The sequence below is a fragment of the Gouania willdenowi genome, chromosome 6, assembly GCF_900634775.1.
Source record: "Gouania willdenowi chromosome 6, fGouWil2.1, whole genome shotgun sequence".
Classification (NCBI taxonomy): Eukaryota; Metazoa; Chordata; class Actinopteri; order Blenniiformes; family Gobiesocidae; genus Gouania; species Gouania willdenowi.
Window position 1 is genome coordinate 47,630,464 of NC_041049.1, and position 24,821 is coordinate 47,655,284.

At 37.7% G+C, this 24,821-nt stretch overlaps 1 protein-coding gene across 2 annotated transcripts in view; it reads left to right on the plus strand.

Moving 5' to 3' along the window:
* ldlrad3 (low density lipoprotein receptor class A domain containing 3) overlaps positions 1 to 19,030 on the plus strand; it is a 119,776-nt gene extending 100,746 nt beyond the window's left edge. Inside the window, exons 5-6 of one of the 2 annotated variants that reach the window (XM_028450065.1) lie at positions 13,590 to 13,971; positions 18,268 to 19,030. In XM_028450065.1, the coding sequence (XP_028305866.1) occupies positions 13,590 to 13,971; positions 18,268 to 18,463 (578 nt within the window). In that variant the 3' untranslated portion in view covers positions 18,464 to 19,030. Of the gene's footprint in view, positions 1 to 13,586; positions 13,972 to 18,267 lie in introns of both variants that reach the window. The other variant, XM_028450064.1, reaches the window with a different exon arrangement.
* Positions 19,031 to 24,821: the final 5,791 nt, after the last annotated feature.

The following is a 24,821-nucleotide window of genomic DNA, read 5'->3' on the forward strand; positions in this document are numbered from 1 at the left end:
TGGCTCCTTTGAGAGTAAAGGTTGCAGACCCCTGTCCTAAATGAATGCAGCCAAATGAGAAGGATCTGGAAAAAAACAAAAAACGTGATTAGACTACTTATTATGGAACTCAAATTCAGTACCTACAGAGTTAGGTCCATATATATTTGGACACTGACACAAGTTTTGTTGTGTTACCTGCATAATGAGACAAATTCCAATTATAGTGATGAAATGGACATAAAGTGCAGAGTCTCAGCTTTCATTTAAGGGGATCCACATTCAGATTGAATGAAGGGTTTAGGAGTTTCAGGTCCTTAACATGGGCCATCTTAGTTCAAAAGGGACCAAAGGTAATTGGACAATTTTATGGGCAGGTGTGGGCAATTCCTTTGTTATGTTATTAGCATTTAAACATATAAAAGTCCTGGAGTTGATTTGAGGTGTCGTGCTTGTATTTGTAAGATTTTGCTCTGAAGACAACATGTGGTCAAAGGTGCTCTCCATGCAGGTGAAACAAGCCATTCTTAAGCTGCAAAAAACAGATAAAAGCCATCCGTGAAATTGCTACAATATTAGGAGTGGCTAAATCTAGAGTTTGGTACATCCTGAGAAAGAAAGAAATAAAGAAAGCACTGGTGAACTTGGCAATGTAAAAAGACCTGCACTTCCACGGAAGACAACAGTGGTGGATGATCGCAGAATCATTTCCATGGTGAAAAGAAACCCCTTCACAAGTTAAAAACCCTCTCCAGGAGGAAGTCGTGTCATTGTCCAGGTCGACCATAAAGAGAAGACTGCATGAGAGTAAATACAGAGGGTTCACTGCACGGTGTAAGCCACTCATAATCCTCAAGAACAGAAAGGCTATGATTAGACTTTGTTAAAAAAAAACCTCTAAAAATAAGCCAGCACAGTTCTGTAGGAACATTATTTGGACAGATGAAACTAAGATCAACCTCTACCAGAATGATGGCAAGACAAACGTATGGAGAAAGCGTGGTACAGCTCATGATCCAAAGCCTACCACATCGGCTGTAAAACATGGTGGAGGCAGTGTGATGGTTGGGCAAGCATGGCTGATAGTAGCACTGGGTCACTGGTGTTTATTGATGACGTGACGCAGGACGGAACCAGTGGGATGAATTCTGAGGTGTTCAAGCCAAATTGTGTGTTTCATAATACAGATGGATAATGACCCAAAACATAGAGTCAAAGCAAGCTAGGACTTTATTAAAACAAAGAAATGGAATATTCTTGAACAGCCAAGTCAGTCACCTGATCCCAACCCAATTGAGCATGGATTTCACCTGGTAAAGACTAAACTTTAGAAAGAAATGCCCACAAACAAACAGCAACTGAAAGCTGCTGCAGTAAAGGCCTGGCAGAGCATTAAAAAGGAGGAAACCCAGCGTCTGGTGATGTCCATGAGTTCCATACTTCAGGAAGTCATTGACATCAAATGGCTTTCAACCAAGTATTAGAAAAGAATGTTTTATTTTCAGTTATTTACTTTCTCCAATTACTTTTGAGCCCCTGAAAAAAAGGATTGCCTTTAAAAATTGCTTTAGTTCCTCAGATTTGTATGCAATCTTTTTGTTCAACCCACTGAATTGAAGCTGAAAGTCTGTACTTCAACTGCATCTGAGTTGTTTAACTTAAAATTCATTTTGGTACTGTACAGAATTAAAATTAGAATCATTTTGTCTCTGTCTAAATATATATGGATATATGCGAGTAGAATAAAGACCAACAAGCGTGGAACTTTACACCCAACAATGAGCAATTTTTTTCACCACAAAGGACACCATTACAGAAATATTCAATTTATTTATTAAATGACCGCAGGGACAAAGTACCAAATGATAGAATAGTAAACCTAAATATGTCACTACATACAGTATATATATGCAGCATCAGGCCTCTGCTCCATCTATTCTACTAGAAAAACAACAACACCTCCATTGTTGGTGTTGGAGTATTTATGGTATGGAGTTTTTTTTTTTTTTTTTTTTTTTTTTTTAAATTCATGGAGTATTTTATTAATGGTGTTGGTGTAACACCAACAATGGAGGGTAGAGAGAGTAAGTATCTCAGAATCTGAATGGAATAACAATGCCGGCAATCCTGATGAAATATTTTAACCTTTGTCATGGCATCAGTTAAAAAAGAAATGAAATATTAGCTTTGTATCTTCAAGTCTTTGCTCATTCCAGGTCCCAATGTTGCTGCTTACAGTATGTGCTAAATTATGCCACTGTGTAACTTATTAATGTATGCCAGGGTGTACTTTGTGGGGAAAAATGTGATCATTTTGAGCTTTTTTTTTTTTTACACTAAAGATTGAACTACTCACACACTCACATTTATAATGTTGATTGGTTTCAGCTTCAAGGTCAAATGTAGTTTTATTTGTAACCGACATAGATTCAGTCCTTCCGCTTCATCTGTTGGTGGACATCAATCAGAAATCCAAAGGAAGGGATTTTCTTCCTTCCCTGGACTTAATCCTGCAGTTGATACCTTAAGGCTCAACTGACCTTGGTAAGAAGTCATTACAGTTTTATGCTGCTCTTCCTGGAATCAACTCCAAAATGATCAGAATGTTAATATAGTAAAGGCTATCAAGGGAATGATAGAAAATATACCTCAAAAATATTAATGTACCTTTTACCTGTAAGAGCTTATCTAAATCATTATTTTCCAGAGGTGTAAAGAGTACTGATATATCCTACTCAAGTAGAAGTACTGTTATTTGATTGAAATTGTACTCAAGTACAAATAAGTCATACATTAAATACTCAAGTACAAGTAAAACGTTGCTCAATTAAACTGTACTCAAAGTAAAAGTTTCTAGTTACTTTCACCCCCCACATTTATTTTTGGTAATAAATCTTGCATTGGTTTCCTTGCATGCAGTAAACATCTCTTGTATAAACCCATGAAGCATCTGTATAAAATAAAAGGTTTGTCAAAATGTTCAAGTATTTTTAAAATAAAATAACACCAATGAATTCAATATCAAACTAGTCAACACCTGTATTCGCAAGGCGAATACGTATTTGGCAATTGAAAATTGAAAAAAATGGCAAAAATAACAACCTGTATCTGGATTTGTTGATAAGTTTGTTCTTTTTACTAATTAAATTTAAATTAATAATACAGGAAAAACAAAACACTGACCTTGACCTTAAATATGACCTTCAGCAAAGGTCAAGGTCACACATTGAATGGAAATGTTGTTCAATGGTACCAGTCTGAGCACTGTGTCTCAATTTGTACCAAGTTTTTTTTTTTGGCTGAGCCTCGTTGTCCTGAGAGCTTGGAGGTCTCACTTTGTTCACTTTTCTGAGGAGTTCTTGACCTCAAATATGACCTTGGGCAAAGGTCAAGGTCACACAGGAAATGGTATTTAATGGTACCAGTGGAAGTTATAGGGTAAAAAGGTAGGTCGTACAGCTTCGGTCCAAAGAAATAAAATAGTTCACTTAAAATGAGCTTTTCAAGTAAGCATCACACTTGTATGAAAAATATTCGTAGAAATATGGAACATTTTGGTTTTTGACACTTGACGCGACCTTGACCTTGACATTGACAATTTGGCTCCAAAAAATGGTTGACTGCACATCCTTGACATTGCCTCCGAGATGAAATATGTGTCATTAGTGCTGCTTTAATAGCCTAAGAGGAGTTCCAGGACAAAAAAATAAGAACTCCTACATTTACAATATATTTGGCAATTTTCAATAATAATAGAAACATCTATCAGACTCTCAGTATAGATACATTTATGAACCTTAAAACAGTGCCATTCCAAAGGTGCCATGTGGATAATAACATAATAGGTAGAAACCGCAACCTGAACCCAAGAAAATGGCTGGATGTTGATCAGAAATGGTACGACTAAGAACATATGGATTATGTCCACTGTCTTTAATGAGACCATGAAACGAAAATAAAAATAATAATTTACTCATTAATGGTAGGATGTGGAAAGGTAATGAATAACTTTACTCCTTTTCAAACATATTTAAGTATAAGTAAAATGACTGATTTAGAAATATACTCAAAAAAGTACAAGTACCCATAAAAGCACCTCAAATATAGTAACGTGAGTACTTGTATACCATTACTTTCCTGTCTGATATTTTCACAGTATTGTCTTTATTTCATTCCTCTCAAATGCCAGGCTTCTCTTCCTACCTGTTGCATCATCAATGAACAAGCCAATCATCTTCAGATTCTCCTTCACTCCTTCCATAAATGATCACTGCATCTCAGCAGATCTTAACCATTTCAATCTGCTGTTTCTGGCGTTTTCCCTCAAATACTTCCATATAGCTGTTTCATCAGCAGCTTACTCTCTGCTATCTCCAGCTCAGACGCCACAGTCCCAAAACTGTTAATCAATTCCAAAAAATGGGAGTAAACCTGAATGCTTAAAGTCAGAACAAGAACACAACATTCCCAAAGGTGGGAATGGTTGCTTGAGATGATCTTGCAAGCGTTGCATCAGAATGCAATAGAGCAGGTGTACTCACTACTACAGGCTTGAGCCCCTTCAGCTGTCAACGCTTTGCTTCTGTTTGACAGCACAAAATGTAGGTGAATCTTTTAATGTTCACTTTCATGAGATGGGAAATCTTGTCGTGAACCCTGATGTTCAGCTTTGATCATGACATTTCTATCTGACAGCAGCAATGTTGCAAAGGTACAGTATATAATTCAGATTTTGTAAAACAGGAAGGGAAACATGTAATATTTCATTGCAACTACAAAATGTCAGCACAATTTGGGTCTCGTAGAATATTTTATGGATTTAGATCCTTTTATTGTCTTTTTTTTTAGTTCAAAACACAGTAAAATCGACTCACAGCGGTTGAGATATGAGCTCTGTGCTCACGTCCTTTTGCAAACAGCTAATTCCTTAGAACTGCAGGACAAATCTGAGAGCCCTCGGGTACAGATAAGATAATGTGATAAACAAGAGCACTCAGAGTGCTCAAACATCTGCCAAGTGCCAAATTGCCTTTTTGCCAGTTATCTGGATCAGTGATGCTGATTATGGTACTATTATTAAGGGATACTTCTCTGTTTTTACAAATGTGGCCTAAAACCTGTTGAAGACACAGAAACCCTGAGAATAGAGGTCCTTTCAGACAGAAGTCCTTCAACGTATATGATTTACTCAGTACGTCAGCTACGCACTGTTTACGAGATTTCTTTCGGGTCACAACTATTTTTATTCTCTTTCGGTAAACAAAAGAGGTTTACATCAGCATATTTAACTTATCCTGATTATTTAGAGTAACCAAAGGCAGCACAAATCGGCATTTTGACCAAAAAAACTGCTAAATGATGTAAAAAGCAGGCTGAACGTTCCACTCCAATGGGAAACAATAGGATGTTTAGAGGCAAATAGGACTTGTGATGTCATCAATCACGCGATTTCAAGATGGCAGAACACAGGCTCTAAAACGGTAAAGTATTCTCATTTATAAAAGGAATATGGTGAACAACAATGTGTTTTGTTAGGCATAGATCTTCTAACAAGGACTTTTCAAAGCTTTTATTCCACATTGTAAAAACAGTGGAGGATCTCTTTAAGAGTTGTAAGAAAATTTGGTCATGCTTTACTTGACGTTTTACGCATAAGGCTGATATTACACTGTCAGTATTTGTCAGTAGCATGAATAAGGTGCATGAAGTGTTGTTCACTAAATTATGAAACCTTTTGCTAAATTATGACACCTTTGGAGCTATGTTGGCATTTTTTGGGTTAGGTGGAGGGATCTGGTGGGATTAGTTAGGGTTTGGGTTAGGGGTTAGGGCAGGGGTCTGCAACCTGCTGCTCTGGAGTCTCATGTGGCTCTTTGACTCTTTTGCAATGGCTCCCTATAGCTTTAAAACATATATTGAAATAAAGAGTTGTTATTTTCTTACAGAGTCGATTAATGACATTGACACCAAATAAAATCATGATATTACAATTTGTTAACCTAAAAATAAATCCTGTTGTACAATAACTCGGCCACTTTCCTACTTTACCTCCTGCAACCTCTACAGACCATTAACTTTCCTGCACCTGCGGCTAACCTTAAGTTTTAAATCATTGGTAAGATAACTAAACCAAAAAAAAAAACACTATTCCGGAGGAAAATAGAGATTTTAATTGTGTGGGGACAGATTAATTTAACCACCAATGTGCCGTGACTACTATCTAAATATGCATGCTTGATATGTAGCATGAAATTAGCAATTAGCGTGTGTTGACTGACATGATTGCGTTATTAAATTAAAGTAACTTTTTGTAGCCCGTCAAAAAAACTTCTTTATAGAACATTGTGTTCATGTAAACTGAGATGAGTAAGAACTTGAAGTTCCAAGATACTGTTTTGATGTTATTTCTTGATGTTCATTTATTTTATTTTAAACTGTTGTTAAGTTGCCATTTACATGATTGAAATAAATAAATCATTATGATATATCATTTTAATTGTATAGAATGTAATACACTGTATTGTATTTATTGAGAAGGTATTATTTTCGGCTCCAGAAGCACTTTAATCTAGGTGAGATGAGGCAAAATGGCTCCTGGGTTAGGGTAACAAACGACGCTTAATGACAGCCTTCATGACACCTTATTCATGCTAATGACAGGTGTTATGTCATAATAATGACAGTGTAATGTCAACCCTACATAAAATTTCAAGTAAAGTGTTACTAATTTTTTTATTGATAATCATACAGTAGGTCCAAGTGTATGAGAAACACAATTTTTCGAAAATTTGCTATTAAAGGTACAATCCGGATGAAACTCATTGAGGTAATTAATTAAAGAACTAACCTCTGACATAAATATGAGTCAAATTTAATAATGATCAGTCGCATAGGAACATGATAAGAAAAATTGATGTTTTTTTTCATTTTAAAACTCATCCAGAATCTGTAGATTAATGCAGATCCCCTCCAGATATGAATGGAATCTGATATGTAATTACAAAACTCTCTTCTGGTCAGTTCTGGTGATAGTGCCCTCAGCAGGCCAGATACCATTGTACACTGGAAGCACACACCAAGGCCTCTGCCTGAGGAGGCTCAGCCATGTAACCTCCGAATCCCAGACCGATCTGTTCCCCTAAACCAGTTTTTTTTCATTCTTGGGGTTGTGACCCCACATGGGGTCGCCCAGAATTCAAATTGGGTTGCCTGGAATGTCTATTAACTGATCAAAAAAATAAAAAAAGACTTTAAATGATTTTTGTTTTTCAACTTAAAACACACATTATCTCCAACAAATGTGTTTCATACATTCACTTTCTCAAATACAAATCTAGTTCAAATGACTTGGTGGTGCATCTCGTCACTTTAGTGCTACTCGTGACTAGTATAACAAAAAATAATTCTAGAAAAAAAATGACTGTGATATCAAAATGGGGTCACTACCATGACATAACAAACCCTGTCCCCACACCTGTCCCTGACTCCATCTTGTTCATCAAAACCGCCACAAACAGAATCTTCCATGGCTTAAGGCAGTGGTCTGCAACCTTTATTCTCAAAGGAGCCGTTTTGCCTCGTCTCACCAGGATTAAAGTCCTTCCGGATCCAGAATAGTCTTTTGTTTTGGTTTAGTTATCTTAGCAGGGATTTCAAACTTAGGGTTAGCCACAGGTATGAGGAAAGTTGATGGTCTGTAGAGATTTTAGGAGGTGAAGTAGTGCAGTGGCAGAGTTATTGCACAATACAATTTATTTTTAGGTTGACAAATTGTCAATATCATGATTTTCATAATTTTATTTGGTGTGAAACTCATTTTTCATTAACATATTTTCATAACAATTCATTATTTTAATTTTTTTTTTAAAGCTATTGGGAGCCATTGCAAAAGAGCCAAAGAGCCACATGAGGTTCCAGAGCCGCAGGTTGCAGACCCCTGGCTTAAGGTCTTTCTTTGGGTAAAATTGTGTCAAAATCTGTTTTGTGTTTTTGACAAAATCCTGCTAACAGACAAACCATCAAATAAACAAACCCTGGTGAAAATGTTCCATGTTTGGCAGAAATTACAAACATCGGATCTTTTTATTTCCTGCATTCGGCTAAAGAAGACGGAGCTTTTCTTGCTTTTGTGCTTTTATTTTGAAATTCTTTAAACCCAATTTTTGTGATGAGTAGATCTATAGAGAATTGTTTCGGTTTTTGTGAACACAAAAGTCTGCCATTAGCAGGGCTGGAGTGCGATTGTGTTTGTGTGTCCCTGGAGTTGTAGTTAATGTTCTCATTGTGAATCTGAACTAGCGTTATCCCCACCGATCATTGTGCTTAATAATTGCACCTTTTTGTGTGTGTTATTAACTACAACCGCCTGTGTGTCGCTGAGAAAGCAGGGCTCAGCCCCACACACAGCGGGAGAGGCAGACGCACACAGGACCCTTCTCCTCTGTCGCTCTTTCTTCTTTTCTTGTCTTTCATCTCCCTTCTGAGTTGAAACAGCCTTTCAGAACTGGAGCGCTGATGTCCCGAGTAGACTTCTATTGTTAACGTGACATCGTTATGAGTTTCTTTTGTGTGCGTTTCCTTTGCTCCCTGAGGACTGCACCAAAACTTCAGACACTGCGAGGGCCAGGATCTCTTCATTTGTGTTTTTTGTGTGTGTGAGTGTAATTAATGATTCTTCTTTGTTTTGGTCTTTCTCTGCTCAAAGTTCAGCTCATAATTCATTGGTAGCGTGAAGGACTTGGCCAATTTAAAATCACCAGGGTGGGGTCGTGGGGGGCTTGTTTTATTGGCTGGTGGCTGGAGGGGCTTCGGGCGGAGCATCTGCATTAGATTAGATTTAATTAAGGCATCGGGCCCCCCTCGCTATACATACTGGCACAGAAACCGGCTGCGTGCCAGGGGTAGTGGTTGTTGAAGTCGACACTGTGTGTGAGCACTCTTCGACCCACACAAACACCGCAGAAGCTCCCTCGGGTCTTCAAGGTCAGATATAAAGAGAGTAAACACACCACACGACACTGTGTCTAGATTAAACAGAGAACATTCTTCCTCTTCTGGGAATCAGAGAGTTTAAGATACACTTTGATTGTCCCTGTTTTTAAAGTGGCTTTAATTACTGTTTTTTAATTTAACACACTGATTTGGAACAATGGGAAAGAACCTGTCCGTCTCTGATAAATCAGTGAGTATAAAGCTTTCAACGATTAAATTAAAAGGAATTGGATCAAGTGTTGGACTAATGAAGGAACAGCTGATTGTTTTTGTACACATCCTTTTAGCCTCTTATTTGCTAGCATTAAACATCACGTAGCTGTTTTAGGCTAAGGGTTAAGGGAACAATCAGTACATTGTCATATTTGACTGATCCATTCATAACAGATTATAGATAACATGCATGAAACTGTGATATTGATATTATGTCCAGGTTTTATGTTATATATAGTAACATGCAACACTTTTATCACAGCCATGGCAACAAAAATGTGATTTTACCTGATCTGAGGGTCACATGATCAACATTCATGTCAGCATTTAGAATGATGACTGATCTGATCTTTTGTGTTTTTACTTTTCTTTGTTTTTGTTGTAATTTTGTATAATTTGCTTTTTGATGTGTTTATGGAGCCATTGTGTGTTTTTGGACTCACTTTGTGGGTAGCACCTGGCCGCCAGTGGCCCATTTATGCTGTAAGAAAAAAATAATTCATCCATTTAGCATAACATATGTGTTTTTGAAAGGTGGGAGGAATTTGGGCTACTTCACACAGAGAGTGTCCAACCGGGGCGAGAACGCAGGATCTTTTTGCTGAATTTGCTACATTTTAATAGGTGAACAGACGACTATCTAAATGACCACTGTGCACATAGACAAAAATACCAACTTAAAACGTGTCCATGCGGACGTTTTTCATGAGAGTAACTAAACCTTAATAACTAAATGCTTTGTGGGCGGGGCTCCTGGCAGTTAAGACACGCCTAGTCTATACTATAAAATCTCCCAAGAACAATCTATGCTATGCTAACTAGCAACTCAACACTCACTATACCTCTCTATTCACAATTATTTCAATCCAACCTACTCACCACAGTCCACAGGTGTTAGATTTATAGGAGGGGGCGGGGCCAACAGTGGTGGTCCGTGATGTAAGAAGCCATCATGCGTCACAGACCAACATTTTCAGCCAATAACAAAACTCCGGGTGTATTAGCCGAGGTTTCAACCCATTGAAGGCAGTCACTCTGACATTTTTTTCTCAAAATATGTCAAATGTGTATACTTTGACCAAAATATCAAGAATTGGACTCAAATAAATGAACAACTTCATACCACATACATTTGTTTTCAGTTGGGTAATAATATTACAAATTTTGTCCATTTAAATGGGTTACTCCCTTTGGCTGGGACTGAAATAATAACTATTTTGATGACGTTAGTAGCTGTTTGGTGTAAACATTCTTTGCAGCTACTGTACTATTTTCTCTGTCGGTAACTCCAAATGTTGCGCTATGGGTTCAGTTAAATTCAACACTTTGTAATACTATTTTTAATTGTGTGGGGATCACCAAAAGTGTAATTTATATAAAAAGCTTGAAGACCATGTAAAGCTGCCCATACACTGTAAAAGGCTGTTTTTTTTCTGTTTCTGAGGATTTAATCCTCACAGATGGAAATGTTTTATGTTATTCAATCCAAATATCTTGTAATGATCAATTCCTGGCAAACCTTCTGACCAAACTCTTTGACTGTTCACTGGATGGCTGGTGAAAAAAAAAAGTCAGAGTGTTTGAGGAGTTTTGGGTTTTGGCGTATATAATCTTTCAAGCAGAATTATGGAACATAGAAAGCATTTTGAAGTGAAAATCCACCCAGAGGTTTGATGTTTAAAACCTTCTGAGGCAGTCGTGTAATTTAAAGTGAAGCAATAACAGTAAACCCTTTAATATCCCTCCATTTCTCATTAACTCATTTTTCCTGGCGCTCCATAATAGATTTGGTTCCTTCCATCTTCCCTTTATTTCCCTTTCCGACACACTTCCACACCCAGCTGGTGTGATAAAACTCCCTTTACATGAGTTCCATCCCGAGTGCCTGATTGAAATTCCATCTCAGTAATATCAGTCAGCGGAAATGTTTAAGCACAATTCCCTCATCTTATCTGGAACATAAAGCTAGCAGCACAGTTTTCCCTCCCCTGGTTTCAGGCTGCTCTGCTCTGCTCTGCTTGGTTCTGTTCTTCATCTACACAAGGATTCCATGTTAGACGGCCTCAGGTCTTCTTCGTGTTTGACGAAAACTATTTCAAGGCTAATTGAATGTCAATCTTTGAAGTGTAGAGTGATGTTAGAAATTCAGTTCTAGTGTTTTTAGCTTTGGTTCCATTCCGCTCATTCAGGTTGGTTTCTTCCTGTTCTCAGTTAATGATTCGGAAGAAAAGGTTTTGAGGATCCGAGTCCACTAAAGCTTATTTTACAGCGCTGTAATTTCCCAAAGAGGCTCCTGACCCATAAATCCCAGACTGCATTCAAAACAAGAGTAGTATGAGAGAGTGCAAACCTCCACCAAGCACCAATATTTTTTTATGGAAGATATTGGCAATTATCTGGATCAATGATCCTGACCATGGAACCATGATCGTTCACACTTTAATGGGATCCTTCACTGTTTTTACAAATGTGGCCTAAAACCTTTAAAATGTCCTTATTAGAAGATCTATGCCTAACAAAACGCAATAATTTTGCACCATATTTGCTTTTATTAACTTTTTAAAATGGGACTATTTTACTGTTTTCGAGTCTGTACGCCGCCATGTTGAAATGACATCATTGATGGTGCAAATCGCCCCTTCAGTCCATCGAGTTCTATAGGAGTGAAGGCTTTCAGGATCATTTAGCAGCTTTTTCAGTCAAAATGACAACTTGTGCTGCTTTGGGTTGCTTTAAAAATCAGTAAAAGTTTAAAAAAGTTGATGTAAACCTCTTTTGTTTACCAAAATTTGATAAACAAAATCCCTGGCCCGAAAAAATGTGTGACTGCAGGGGGCGACAGTTCCAACTCTGCTGTTTCGTAGACGGCATGAAGAAGACAAGAGGAGCTCCGTGCATGTAAATACTGGACACCAGGATCCACTGCTGCTCAGAGCAGCAATAAGTGAAGGTGTAACGCCAAGAGCTCAGAGCAGCAGTCAAAAAGAAGAATAAGTGAAAAAAAAAAACTGATAAAAAGACAATACACAACATTGACAAACAAAAAGCAAACAGAAAATAAAATTAAAAACTAAATCAATCGGAATTAACTCAAAACACACATTTCTAATTATTTTTAAATAGCAGGGTTTCAACCTTTTAAATAGTACACGAACTGCTGTTAAACAGACGGACTGGATGTAGACGCGTTTCCTGTATGCGTTGAAAGGATCTGCTCCGTGAAAAGATTATGTAGTGACAGTTCCATTTTAAAAAGTTAATGGAACAAATATGTTGCAAAATAATGCGTTTTGTTAGGCATAGATTTTGTAATCAGAATATTTCAAAGATTTTAGTCCACATTTGTAAAAACTGTAGAGGATTGGAAGAAATGTCCCCATTAATAATCAAACAGGAGTTTCACATTTATGGAAACCCCAATTTTTTTTTGAAAACTCGCGATGAAATGTGCAACCTGGATTTGTTCCGGATGGAGTAATTCAGGAACCAATTCGACATAACTGACTCAAATTCAGAAGTGAAAGTAATGGATTACGTTACTGTAATTGAGTTCAGTAAAAGTACTTGTACTTAAGTACATTTGAAAATAAGTAATTTGTTGCATTTTTAACACCCAACCATTATCGACTAAATTACTATTTTTGGGGATATATTTTTTATTTACATTGAACATGAACAAATATGTTCTTAGTTGTGCCATTTCTGATCAACGTCCAGCCACATTCTTTAGTTTAGGTTGTGGTTTCTACCTATTATCTTGTTACCCACATGGCACATTTGGCACTGTTTTAGAGTTCATAAATGTTGATATATATATACTGTATATATATATTATTTCATTGAATTCATTGGTGTTATTTTATTTTAAAAAGAATAGTATATTTTGACAAAACTTGTATTTTATACAGATGCCTTTGTGGAAAATATATTAAGTTCCAAATGTACAAGATTTCATCTCTCCCTTTTTAAGTTTATACATGAGATGTTTACTGTACGTAAGGAAACAGTGGCTATTTAATTGAGCTACTTTTTACTTGTACTTTAGTATTTTATGTGTGATGACTTACTTGTACTTGTACTGGAGTAGAATTGTTCTACTACAACAATTAGTCACAAAATCAAGGAATTTTAAATCCTGCCAGTATTGTCCATCTAATTTTTGTCTCTTCTTTACATTCTTTATACTGTATATCATTTACATAAGGCACACATTGAAAAATACTAGTTCCCCACCAAAAACCTACGGCCCACTTGATCTAGAACTGGTTTTTATTTAGCCCCTGAGCTAAAATGAGTTTGACACGCCCGCTCTATGTGGTGTTTTCTTCCTCACTCTCTACTCCTACTCATCTTCATGACTCATCCTTATTTTGTACTCCATCTACCTTCCATTTCGCCCACAGAAGCTCCTGGACAGGACCTGGTGACACTGGACTACCGCCTACGCTACTACCCCAGCATCACCTACGCTGTGATTGGCAGCGCCGTCATCTTCGTCCTGGTCGTGGCTTTGCTGGCGTTGGTGCTTCATCACCAAAGGAAACGCAGTGTCTTGCTGCCCCGAGGCGTTCGAGGGCAATCCCATCACCACCACCAGCCTCTGCTGCTGTCCCGATTGGTCATCTTGGACCGAGGTCACATCCACGCAGGAGGTCGAGCTTTTTCCTCCTCCACAGGATTGTACAGCTCAACGCCACAAGCTCTGCAGCTGCTGTCGGGAAGGCTGTATCCCAGTGAGCACACCGTGGACTCACCACCATCATATTCACAGGCTGTCCTGGATGTCAGGTGAAAGGAGGATTAGATCTACCGGGTTTTAGAAGTGATTATTATATCTGCTATTAAAGCTGCTGGGGACGATAACTACCTGTGTTCATCCAGAAGTGTTTCTCATCCTCAACTGATGCCAGTGTGACCCCAAAGTGACATTTCTGGTGTTTTCATGGATTAAAAACAATGGTCAATGATTACATTTATGTTTCCACGCAAAAACCTGAATACGGCTGAAATCGGAGCGATAATTCCAGCTAGTTATTGTTGTCTTCTTTTTCAATAATTTGATCGCTTTGATGTTTCAAACATCACATTCGAAACATCAAAGCCATCAGCAGACGCCTCTGAAGAAGACTGGCAGTTGACATTCGAAACATGTGGGATCAAAGTAAACTTCCTGAAGAACAGTTGTCTGAATAAATGACACCTTAACATATGAAATCGCAGTGACCGGATATCACAGTGAACACGATAAACAAAGCAGAACGAATGAATGAACGCATGAATTGCCGTTGTCTGGAGAAGAAATCACAGTAAGAAACAAGTAAAAACTTTACTTAAAGAAACTTTTCCGATTCAGGGATCTCATTTATAAAACTGTGCCTAGGTAAGATCACTTCAGCTGGCGTAAAAACCAGGAAGTGCTCGCGCAAAAAAACTGTCAGACTTATTAACAAGGGCACACGCTGGTTCCGTTTTTACATTACAATCAACTCGAAAGTTGTTGCACGTGAGGAAACACCTTAAAAGGTCCGGTGAACGCCCTTAATGAATATTCACTAATACAAATTTTCACAGTGGGTCGAGGGGGAAAACGAGCAAATAAAAAAAAATTCACTCAATTCAGGTGGAGGTATTAATTGTTGAGGTGGAAACATACAGGAGAGATAATTTGGTAACAGTGCGCATTATGAATGATAGAAAGGCAGATCGCTTAGCGTTGCCTCAGAGTGTCAGACTGTGACTGAGGTGAAAAAGAAATAATCAGACATAGAAGCGCAGGAGAAAATGTGTATCACTCTCCATAGGAAGAGTGTCTGTTTAACAAAGCTCACCATAGCTCAGCCTCACAGACCAAAAGCTGGAGGATCATGGGGAAACCCCTCTGTGTTGTAACAGACGTTGAGGGGACACCGATGCACTATATGCCAGAAGCATGGGATTAAATTGTATTTCCTTGCTTGAAATAATATGAATGAAACACCTTTGGTATTATACGTAATTCACAATATTTGATTTCAAGTAAAACCATATTTTTCATCAGTCCCAGGGTGTTTACTGGTCGGTGGTGCGTGGCTGAGGTGAGTGAGGCCGGGGGCTCCGCAGCACCTCGTCCTCCCTCCCACCGCAGCACCTCGTCCTCACAGGGGGGTCCTGCCTTTAGGTCTCGCGGGTCTCTGTAGATTCTCTCCCTACCGAGACTCCCGTGCACCTTGTCCTTCAGCAGTGCCAGATAAACCACTGTGCGTCTTTACACATTGTGTGCTCGTTCCTTTTTATCACAGCTACAGGTGTTGCAGCCAAATGATCAGCAGTTTTGCACAACGATCATGTGATTTTAATTACAATTATTATTATTATTATTATTATTATTATTATTATTATTATTATTAATATAAAACTGTCTTTGTAGGCGCACATTACTCACACTCTGGGGCGTCAGTATAATTTTTTCCTCCTTCGTTTTTGCAACCATATCCTTCATATATGATGTGTATTGTGAAATATGCAATGCTTAGATATTTCACACAAATGTATAAATTTCACAGCGCCATCTTTAATTTCATCTTTCTCCTGTTGGGGGCGGAGTTTCCCGTTTCTCATGATTTTGTGCTTACGGCAGGGTCAGAGCTGCCGTGGAGGGGCGCACATTATCTCGCCTAGTTAGTTTTTTAAGTCCCAAAAGTTGCTCATAAGTGGCATACGCTATCTTTTGTATGTACGCAGCATTTATAAATGAGGCCCCAGAACTGTCTTTGTATTCTTCTACAGAACTCCAAATCCCACAATGCAATGCACAAAACTTTCAGAGTGGTTTTGGATTTATACTTTAAAAATGACTCAATACCCCGGCTTAAATGGAAAACTGGATTTCTCTCCCTTCCTTTAAATTTATATATATGTGTGTGTGTGTGTGTGTGTGTGTGTGTGTGTGTGTGTGTGTGTGTGTGTGTGTGTGTGTGTGTGTGTGTGTGTGTACATATAGTTGAATATTTGTATATATTTGTTATATTTTTGGCTGTTTCACTCCGATAACACGACCTTGGCTACAGCTGAACAGCCTGAAAAATCGGGCCCAAGACTGAAGGAAAATGGTGAAAAAACCGGAGGGAGGCCCTTCAGAACCCAAATCGGGTTTGGAAGAGGTCAAGGAGATGATACGCGAGGGTCTACGAAACCTATCTGCCGAGATAAAGTCGTTGGAAAAGACGCTGGAAAACTCACTGGAAAACCTACAAAGCGAAGTAAAGGTACTGAAAGAAAAGAGTGAAAGAAATGCTGAAGAGATAAAATTGTTGAACGCCAGGGTTGAAGAGTTGGAACAAAAGGAAAGAGAGAAAGATGTCATCATCACAGGCCTAAAGATAAAACCCAGGAGTTACGCGAGTGACGAAGAAACAAAATCGATTGAACAACAGGTCATTGACTACCTGGAGTCGAAGGACATTGTCCTGAACCCTGACAACATCAACTCCTGCCATCTCCTGCCAAAGAAAAATGATAACAGAGCTGTAAAAATAACCTTCACGAATATGAAATTCAAAGGAGAACTACTGAAGCAAGCAAGAAACCTGAAGGAAACGAAGGTTTTTATTAATGAAAGCCTGACAAAAAAAAAATGCAAGCATCGCATGGAAGGCACACCAAATAAAAAAAAGGAGGAAAGATTCTAAAGACGTGGACAAGGAACTGCAGGATTTACATCACACCACTGGGAGAAGAGAACGGAAAACCAATCCTCATCAAAACGATGGAAGACTTGGGAAAATACGAAGGATCCACCTAAACAACAACATTACTGATGGTAATCATGGATATGGACCCAGATCTATATAAACACTGGAAACAAAACTCAGACTGTGATTATTTTACGGAGACTGAATTAAATGTGGAAACCAAGAGTAAAAAAGGTCTGTCATTTATTCATTTCAATTACTAGGTGGTGGGGTGATTAAGGATTACATTAAATTTAAATTCAAAGTGTTTATTGTCATATGTGCAGTTAGAAACACATTTTCCTGTACAATGAAATTACTACCTTGCTTATGAACTAAGATATATTAATGTGTTTATACAAGTTAAATCTAACAGTGGAAAATACAACACTGCCAATAGAACTAACAACAGCTGGATTAACCTTGATGTAGAGACAAAACAAGCTGCAAACTTGTGTGTCCAAAAGAGACATTCCCGAGTGGTGACACTATGGATGAAAAGGGAAAAACCTTCCAAACACCTTCGAAAGAGGAACTATTCTTGAACTGGAGGAATGCTAACAACGTCTGGCAGGGAACAAGGCCAACACGAACAACGATAGAGAGGAGGAGGAATAAAAAAAATTTTTAAAAAAAGACAACACTGACTACAGATGAGAATACACAAAAAAAGGACTGTTCAGAACAACTCAAGAATGTTTGACCAGAGAGACATGTAAACTCATGTAAATTTGCGATGGTAAAACAGGGGACGGGACCCAGATAAGCAAACTGCTTCTCTCGTCTCCTTTTTCGGCATGTACAAAAAAAAAAAAAAAAAAAGTGAATGTGACCATGTCGGAAATAAACTGAATAAAAAAAAATGAAAAATCTTCCAAAGATGAAATAGCGAAACTAAAGTGACAGAAACTTCAGTTTTTGTTGGACTTAGTTGTTAATCTGTTTCTCTGTAATTATTTTTAAATAAAAAGTAATCATGTGACATTTTTGATCACATGACTTTTCCTGATTTGTTATACGCGTAAGACTGTGTTTTAATGTTTCTACAGCAGAATCTTTAGACTTTAGACTAGAATATAATTGAGGGGCACTGAGGCGACTCCTTGGCAGAACTTCTTTCACTTCCTTGCAGCACTCCATGCCAACCTGTTCCTAATTGAGATCCAAAGTTGTGTGCGCCAATTTCAACTTTCTTTTTTTTTTTGAGGAAATATCTTTGATTTATAGATCTATGAGACCTTCTCTTTGTCTTTATCTGATAATAATTTAAAAAAAAAAAAAAAAATCATCTCCGGCAGCTTTAATTCAAATTAAATGAAATACATGAGAAATGGAAATATATTATAAGTTGATCTCTCATCTGTTTCTCCCTCAGTCGACCTCCCTGGTTCGATCTCCCTCCTCCTCCGTACCTTCAAGACCCAGAACCTCCTACGGAAGGAGAACTTCCTCAATATGAAAGTCCACAGGACCCTCCACAGCCCCCCACAGATCCCCCCTCCATTCCCAGAACTGAGTCCCAAAGCTCACAGCAGAGCGTTGGCCTCAGAGAGGAGTGTGAGCAGCTGTAGCTGTTTTTTGATAGACAGATGATGATGATGATGATGATGATGATGATGATGATGATGATGATGATGATGATGATGAAGATGAGGAGTGTGGAGGCAGCATGAGGACTGAACAGTCCTCTCTTCACTGGCCTCCATCAGCTCACTGAAGCACTGAACTTATGTGTTGACTCCCCCTGCTGGAATCATAGCTGCACTGCATTACAGGCAGTCCCTTTGTTTGTTTGTTTGTTTGTTTGTTTGTTATAAACAGAGTTAAAAACACTGTACATAAATCACAGCCTGCGTTTCCAAAGATAAAGAAGTTCATGAATTAGCAGACAGCATTCAAACAATGGTATAAGCAGTGAGAAATCGCTATTAATATTAACCGTCCATTTTCTTAAAGACAGGAACATCTATATTTTATATTTTTCCAGTTTTTGTAAAATACTTGGGTACTCAACCGACATCATTTTTACAATTTTACAGAATTTAAACAAATATGAGCAGCTCCTTTTAATATGTATATTATCTGTTATTAAATTGGAGAATATTTTTGAAGATTACCAGTTGTTTTTTCCCTTTTCAGTATTTTATCACAATATTTTTTTATTTTTTTTTTTTTTTATAGAATTTTTTTTCATTATTATTATTAAATTCTGCCTAAAATGTGAAGAGGACCATTTGTTTTTTTTTGGAAATAATTTGTAACAGACACGCCCTAAAGTTTGTAAATCATTCCCTGAAATAATTTTGCTCAATTGCATCAGAAGACCAACGGTTAGAGAGAAGACAAATCAATCTTTTACTTTAACATTCAGAGTAATGTACATTAATGTGTGACCATGTGTAATGACTGAAATAATTGAAGGCTTCTTGTTTTGTGTTTGATCAATTTAAATGATTTCTTCAACACTGTCGGAAGGAGATTTAAAACTATTTAGAGGTTATAGTTAAAGGTTAAAAAAAAAAAAACATAGCTGTAGTTGCATCTTTGTTAATATAAAGTGGTTGAGAAACAAACCAAAGAAAAAATAATAAATGATGTACTTTTCCCCCAAAGGAACAATCATTGACTGTAAGGATAAAATATGCAAATAAAGTTCACTGTGAAACTGGAAATCATCTCTCAGGACAAAGTTTAGCCAGTTTGTAAAAGTTATTTCTGTAACTTCAAAGTCAGCTTCTTTTGTTCTTTACAAACGTGTTTCGTCCCCACAATGGTGTTTGTTTGTGTTCTGTACATTTGGAGTAATATAAAATATTGACTGAGATCCTCTTTATCCATCAAGTTTGAGTTTTTTTTGCAGATTTCACATTATCTTATATTTTGTAGGACTGTTTTAAACTGCTAATGTGTCCCAGACATCCAAGAAATATACAGTATGTATAATTTATAAAGTATATTTATACATATAAATTACTTTGTTGTAAACTATTACAATCCACAAAAAAATCACTATCATAGAATTTTACTTTAAAAAAAAAAATTAAATCGTTATTATGGATATTCGTTAAAAACAACAACAATAAACATAAAGAATCAAGAGTATTAGGGTTAGGGTTAGGGTTCATCATCTCTGCATTACTTTCGAAGAAAAAATTATTTATTTGAACAAATTTGCTGAATAAAAACAATCATAAATGCATTGATCATTACATAAAACCCTACACTAATTAGTTTCAGATATTTTTTAATGCCTTATCTGAGCCTAACTTTATTAGAAACGTGATTTATGTATTTATTTTTGAATTAAGCAATCATTAACTACAGCTGTAGGTTGCTGAGATTGTTTTTCAATGATTTCAGGGTTTCTGTAGTTCTGCTAGTTCACCAACAGGTGGCAGTGTTGTACCGTGGGTGTTTGTAAAAGGCTAATTCAGTGCTGTGTGAGGACATATCACCACCTGCCTGATGGCTCCAAAAATACTATTTATTCGTGAGAAAGAGATTTTTCCAACAGAGACCATATTTATGGAGTTAAAATCATGTCAAAACCTCACAAACGATTCACAAACAAACTCAGTGTGGTTTTCATTCACAAGCTTATGCATTTTGTTTTGCAAATAAGAAACATACCAATTAAACAAATACTGCATGTCTCACTCATACAAAGAAACATGTTTTATTTTATTTTTTTCAATCAATACAAAAAAATTAATCCAAAGTACAAAATAGGATATTTCTTCAAAGGTTTGTTGGTCTTTGTATGGGAATCTGCAAGATGGAAAACTAGTGCCAAAAGTCATCTAACACTTTTTTGGGGTTGTAAAATTGTTTATTTCTACAACAACAAAAACATCAAATATGTAAAGTGTTGTGTGTGTTTGTGATGCTTTGGCATGATTTTTAACTCCATAAATAACATCTGCAACAGTTCATTTGATTATTTATTAGTTTATGTTGTACAGCAACAAACACAAAACCAAAGCTTTCCCATTGTGTCAGATGATGTAGAATAAAACATAAAGCATTAGAGCAGAACATACTCAGCAATAGAAAGGTTAGTGTGCACACTTGTTGAAAATTAATACATTTTAATCAGAGTAAATCATTTTAAAACGTTCATTTATTCCCCCAGAGTGTTCTCTTGGATTTCCTTAAACGTGGGCCTTAATTCATGGCTGATCAGATGTATGTTGGCTTCTTGGCAACTATCTCCATCTTGTACAACCATTTTAGTGAATTCAGAGACGGATATTATCAATGCAGCCGTCCTCCTTTGCTTTGCAATATCCCCCAAAGCCGTGTATCACATCTCACACTCTAATATCCGCTGAATGTTATGATGAATCAGATAACCTGTGATACCATCGCTGACACCACACGTCCAGGCCTTGTTGAATCTGTTTTTGTCTCCCTCTCAATCATCTCTTATCAACCTTATCCTTTCTCTGCCATTCCATCCTCACCCTCTTTCCTTCTCCCCGTTTACTTCAAGCCCTTCTCTGCAAAGGTTTTAAATAAAGCTTCACCTTGTCGTCTTTTGCAGGAAGCCTTGGGATGACTTTTCTCTATTCAAGGTTTTCTAAACCTTGGGGTCAGGACCCCATTTGGGGTCACGTGACACTGGGAGGGGGTCGCCAAACTAATAAAACATTTTTTTTAATTTGAATCCATTTTTGCGTATTTTACCCTTTTTCTGCAACTACACCAAACTGGCCATGTTTTAATCAGTTTTCATGACTTTTTCTTGCTTTATTTTTGCTCCTTTTAATGAATTTTTGTTACAATACTCAAATTCCAATGCCTTTTCTGCCTTTTCCACTTTCAAGACATTTTCAGCAGTTCTAAACCCTTTCCGCCCCTTTTCCCACCTTATGTCGCATATGTTGACCCATTATTGGCCACGTTTACATGGGAGCTTTAATTCCTCTTTAAAATGGAATAAAAGTGAATTCCTCTTGAACCTGTCCATGTAAACACTTAATTCCTAATGCTAATTTAATTCCAAATTAAACTTAAATTCGAATTAGGTGGCTGGTTTATTCCGTTTTTATTTCTGAATTAGATAGGTAATCTTTCTTGTAAACACTTAATTTGGTTAATTCCACTTTAAGTTCATTCGAATCATTTTGCGCATTTGCGACTTGCGGCGATGACGCGCTGGTGACGACATAATCCAAGATGGCGGCGTCCCGGACTCCAGCTTAGACTATTTAATAAGAGCCTTAAAAGACAAGGAAATAATGAAAAGAGTGGATGGACGGAGGCATAAACATGCAGACTAATTAAATACACACGGACCTCGGTAAACGTGGTAAACGGAACAGGCTTCACCGGACGGCTGGCACTAGGACCCGGAGGCGGAGTAAATGCATCACTGTACTGCATTCACAGACTGTAATATCACCAAGATTAACATTTTACCAGTTGTTAGAGCTACTAACTTTACCACGGAGCAACTATTTATTCCTGATGATTATTATGGTTTTTTACCGGTGATTTATTCCGATCTCTCTTCCGCTCCGCGGTCCAAACTGAAACCGTGTGTTACTGTCGAGCTGTTGCTTCAAAACTACAATCAAAATAAAGGTGAAAACAGTTCTCATGTGTGGTGTTCTGTGTTACAGCCGACAATTAAAGGTTTGTTGTGCGTTTTTCCCGATAGACGTGATATTTCACATTCTCCCCCTGTCCAATCACAACCTCCCCAACCCCCAGGCCTAAAGCTGGATTAACTAAAGCCGGTTTAACCAGTTTTCCATGTAAACCTCAGTTCAGGAATTACTATTTCCATGTAAACACGAAGCAGAACACTTTAATTCCAAATTATTTAATTTGGAATAGCTTAATTAAAAAACATCATGTAACCGTGGCCATTGTCACTTTTAACCTGTTTTCACCATATTTCATGCTTATTTTTTACGAACTTAACCACATTCACGATTTGTCATGCCCATTATTTGCCAGTTTAATCTAATTGTTCCAATATTGACACTTTGAATCCTTTTTACCACTTTTTCTGTCCGTTTTTGGCCACTCTAATTTTTCACTTTTAACCAGTTTCTCTGGTTTCGCCAACCTTTCCACCAATTTTGGTCACTTTTAACCTATTTTATTTCTGATTAAAGCAATCGTTTATATCTTTAAGATAACTATATAATGTGGCGCAAATAATTATGAACTTCCTGGGTAACGGTGGATACTAACAGATCAATAGATAAATGTGGTTATCACAGATTCATAGAACAGTGGACCAACATTTTGCTGACTTTATGGATTGACCCCAAAAAGCTTTTCCCTTTATTCCCCCTCATAGATGGCCCTCTCTCCACATGACTGTTCTTCAATGTTCATGTCTGTGTTCAACCACCTTCAGGTGCAGTGGGGGTCCCTGCCTGATTTCTGGCACCTTTATTTTTGGGGTCACGAGCTGAAAAGTTTGAGAACCACTGGTCTATACAACCAATGTTACATTACCTGAGTGGTTTAATTCTATAGGTCACCTAAAGGCAAATCAGTCGTAATGGGAAGGAACGCCTTGACGAGAGGCACGTTCTTCTTAAATGAACAAATTCCAATATTCCAATGAGTGGAAGTGTTTTCATCTCCTGGGATCTTTCTTCTGCCACATCCTTAGCCGTTGGCTGTTGGCAGCAACACAAATGTGATAACACTAAGTAAAACACAAAAGAGAACAAAGAATGAAGTCTTTGAACTTCAGCTGAATAACTCCAGAGGACTTGTTTAATTATCGTATAGTCGAGTAATGCTTGAGGATGTTGTAACTCAGAAACAGAAATCAAACCAGTATCCATCAGCAATGTGATCAAGCTTCAGTCGTGTTGGCATCGCCGACTCCTCGTGGCCACTTTTCCTCACGCGCACGTTTGGCTGTTGTACCATTGCCCCAGTGAACTAGAGATAAGACCCAGTGTTTTCACATGTTAATGTTGTGAGCGTGGAAGGGAAGGAGGGAGCATTATTGTGGGGCGGCGGCGAGCTGCAAACGAGGAGCTTTGAGGAGCTCTGCTGAGAGTTTGGCTAGTGTGGCTCTTATCAGATGAAGAGCAGGCCTCTGAGGGAAGGAGGGGTCGCTAAAGGACAAGGGCTGCGTAGGGTTGCAGGGGCAACCAGGAGAATGGAACAGCTGGCGGAGTCACGCGTGCAACCCCAAAAACACACAGAGCCCAGACACGCTGAGCTCGGTGGGAATCTCCTCAATCCAGAGATGCACAAACACACGGCCTCTTGTATTATTATCAGCCACCAGCCAGCAAGACTGAGCATATAATCACACAGTGGAAACCCCCCCCCCCAAAAAAAAACACACCAACACAATCAGTCCAGACCAGCATTAATAGAAATGTCCATACATTTCTTTCCATCAGTGCCATCAGGCTTACACACATACATTAATTAATAGGCATTCAGGATCGAAATGTCTGAGCTTCATTATTTCATTGGAAAATCTAAAGTTACAAAATCTCAATGAATTTTAATTTGACACTAAAGATGATCCCAAATGATCCCAAAAAAGATAATAGTAATAATTCAATCATCTTTACTCATTCAATGGAGGTCAAAGGCCTTTTAGCACCGAACCCTTATCGGTCAGTCCATCCAAAGGCAACTGCAAGCCACATACGCCATTGGTTTAAATTAATGATCTCAAGTTTGCATCATAAATTACAACAGCTTTTTAATCTGGAAAAATGCAATTGAACTTAAACACATTAAATGTATAATTTAAACTGCATGAAAATGCTGAATAAGCAACAAAATCTCATAGGAAAACATGACATTGTCAAAAAAAAAAATTTTTTTTTTATTTTTGTGCATGCCAACACAATTTTCGCATTCTTTACGTACTGTGGGACACGACTTTCAAACTCAAGTATTTCAATTGGATGTTATTTCGCTCTATTACATCTT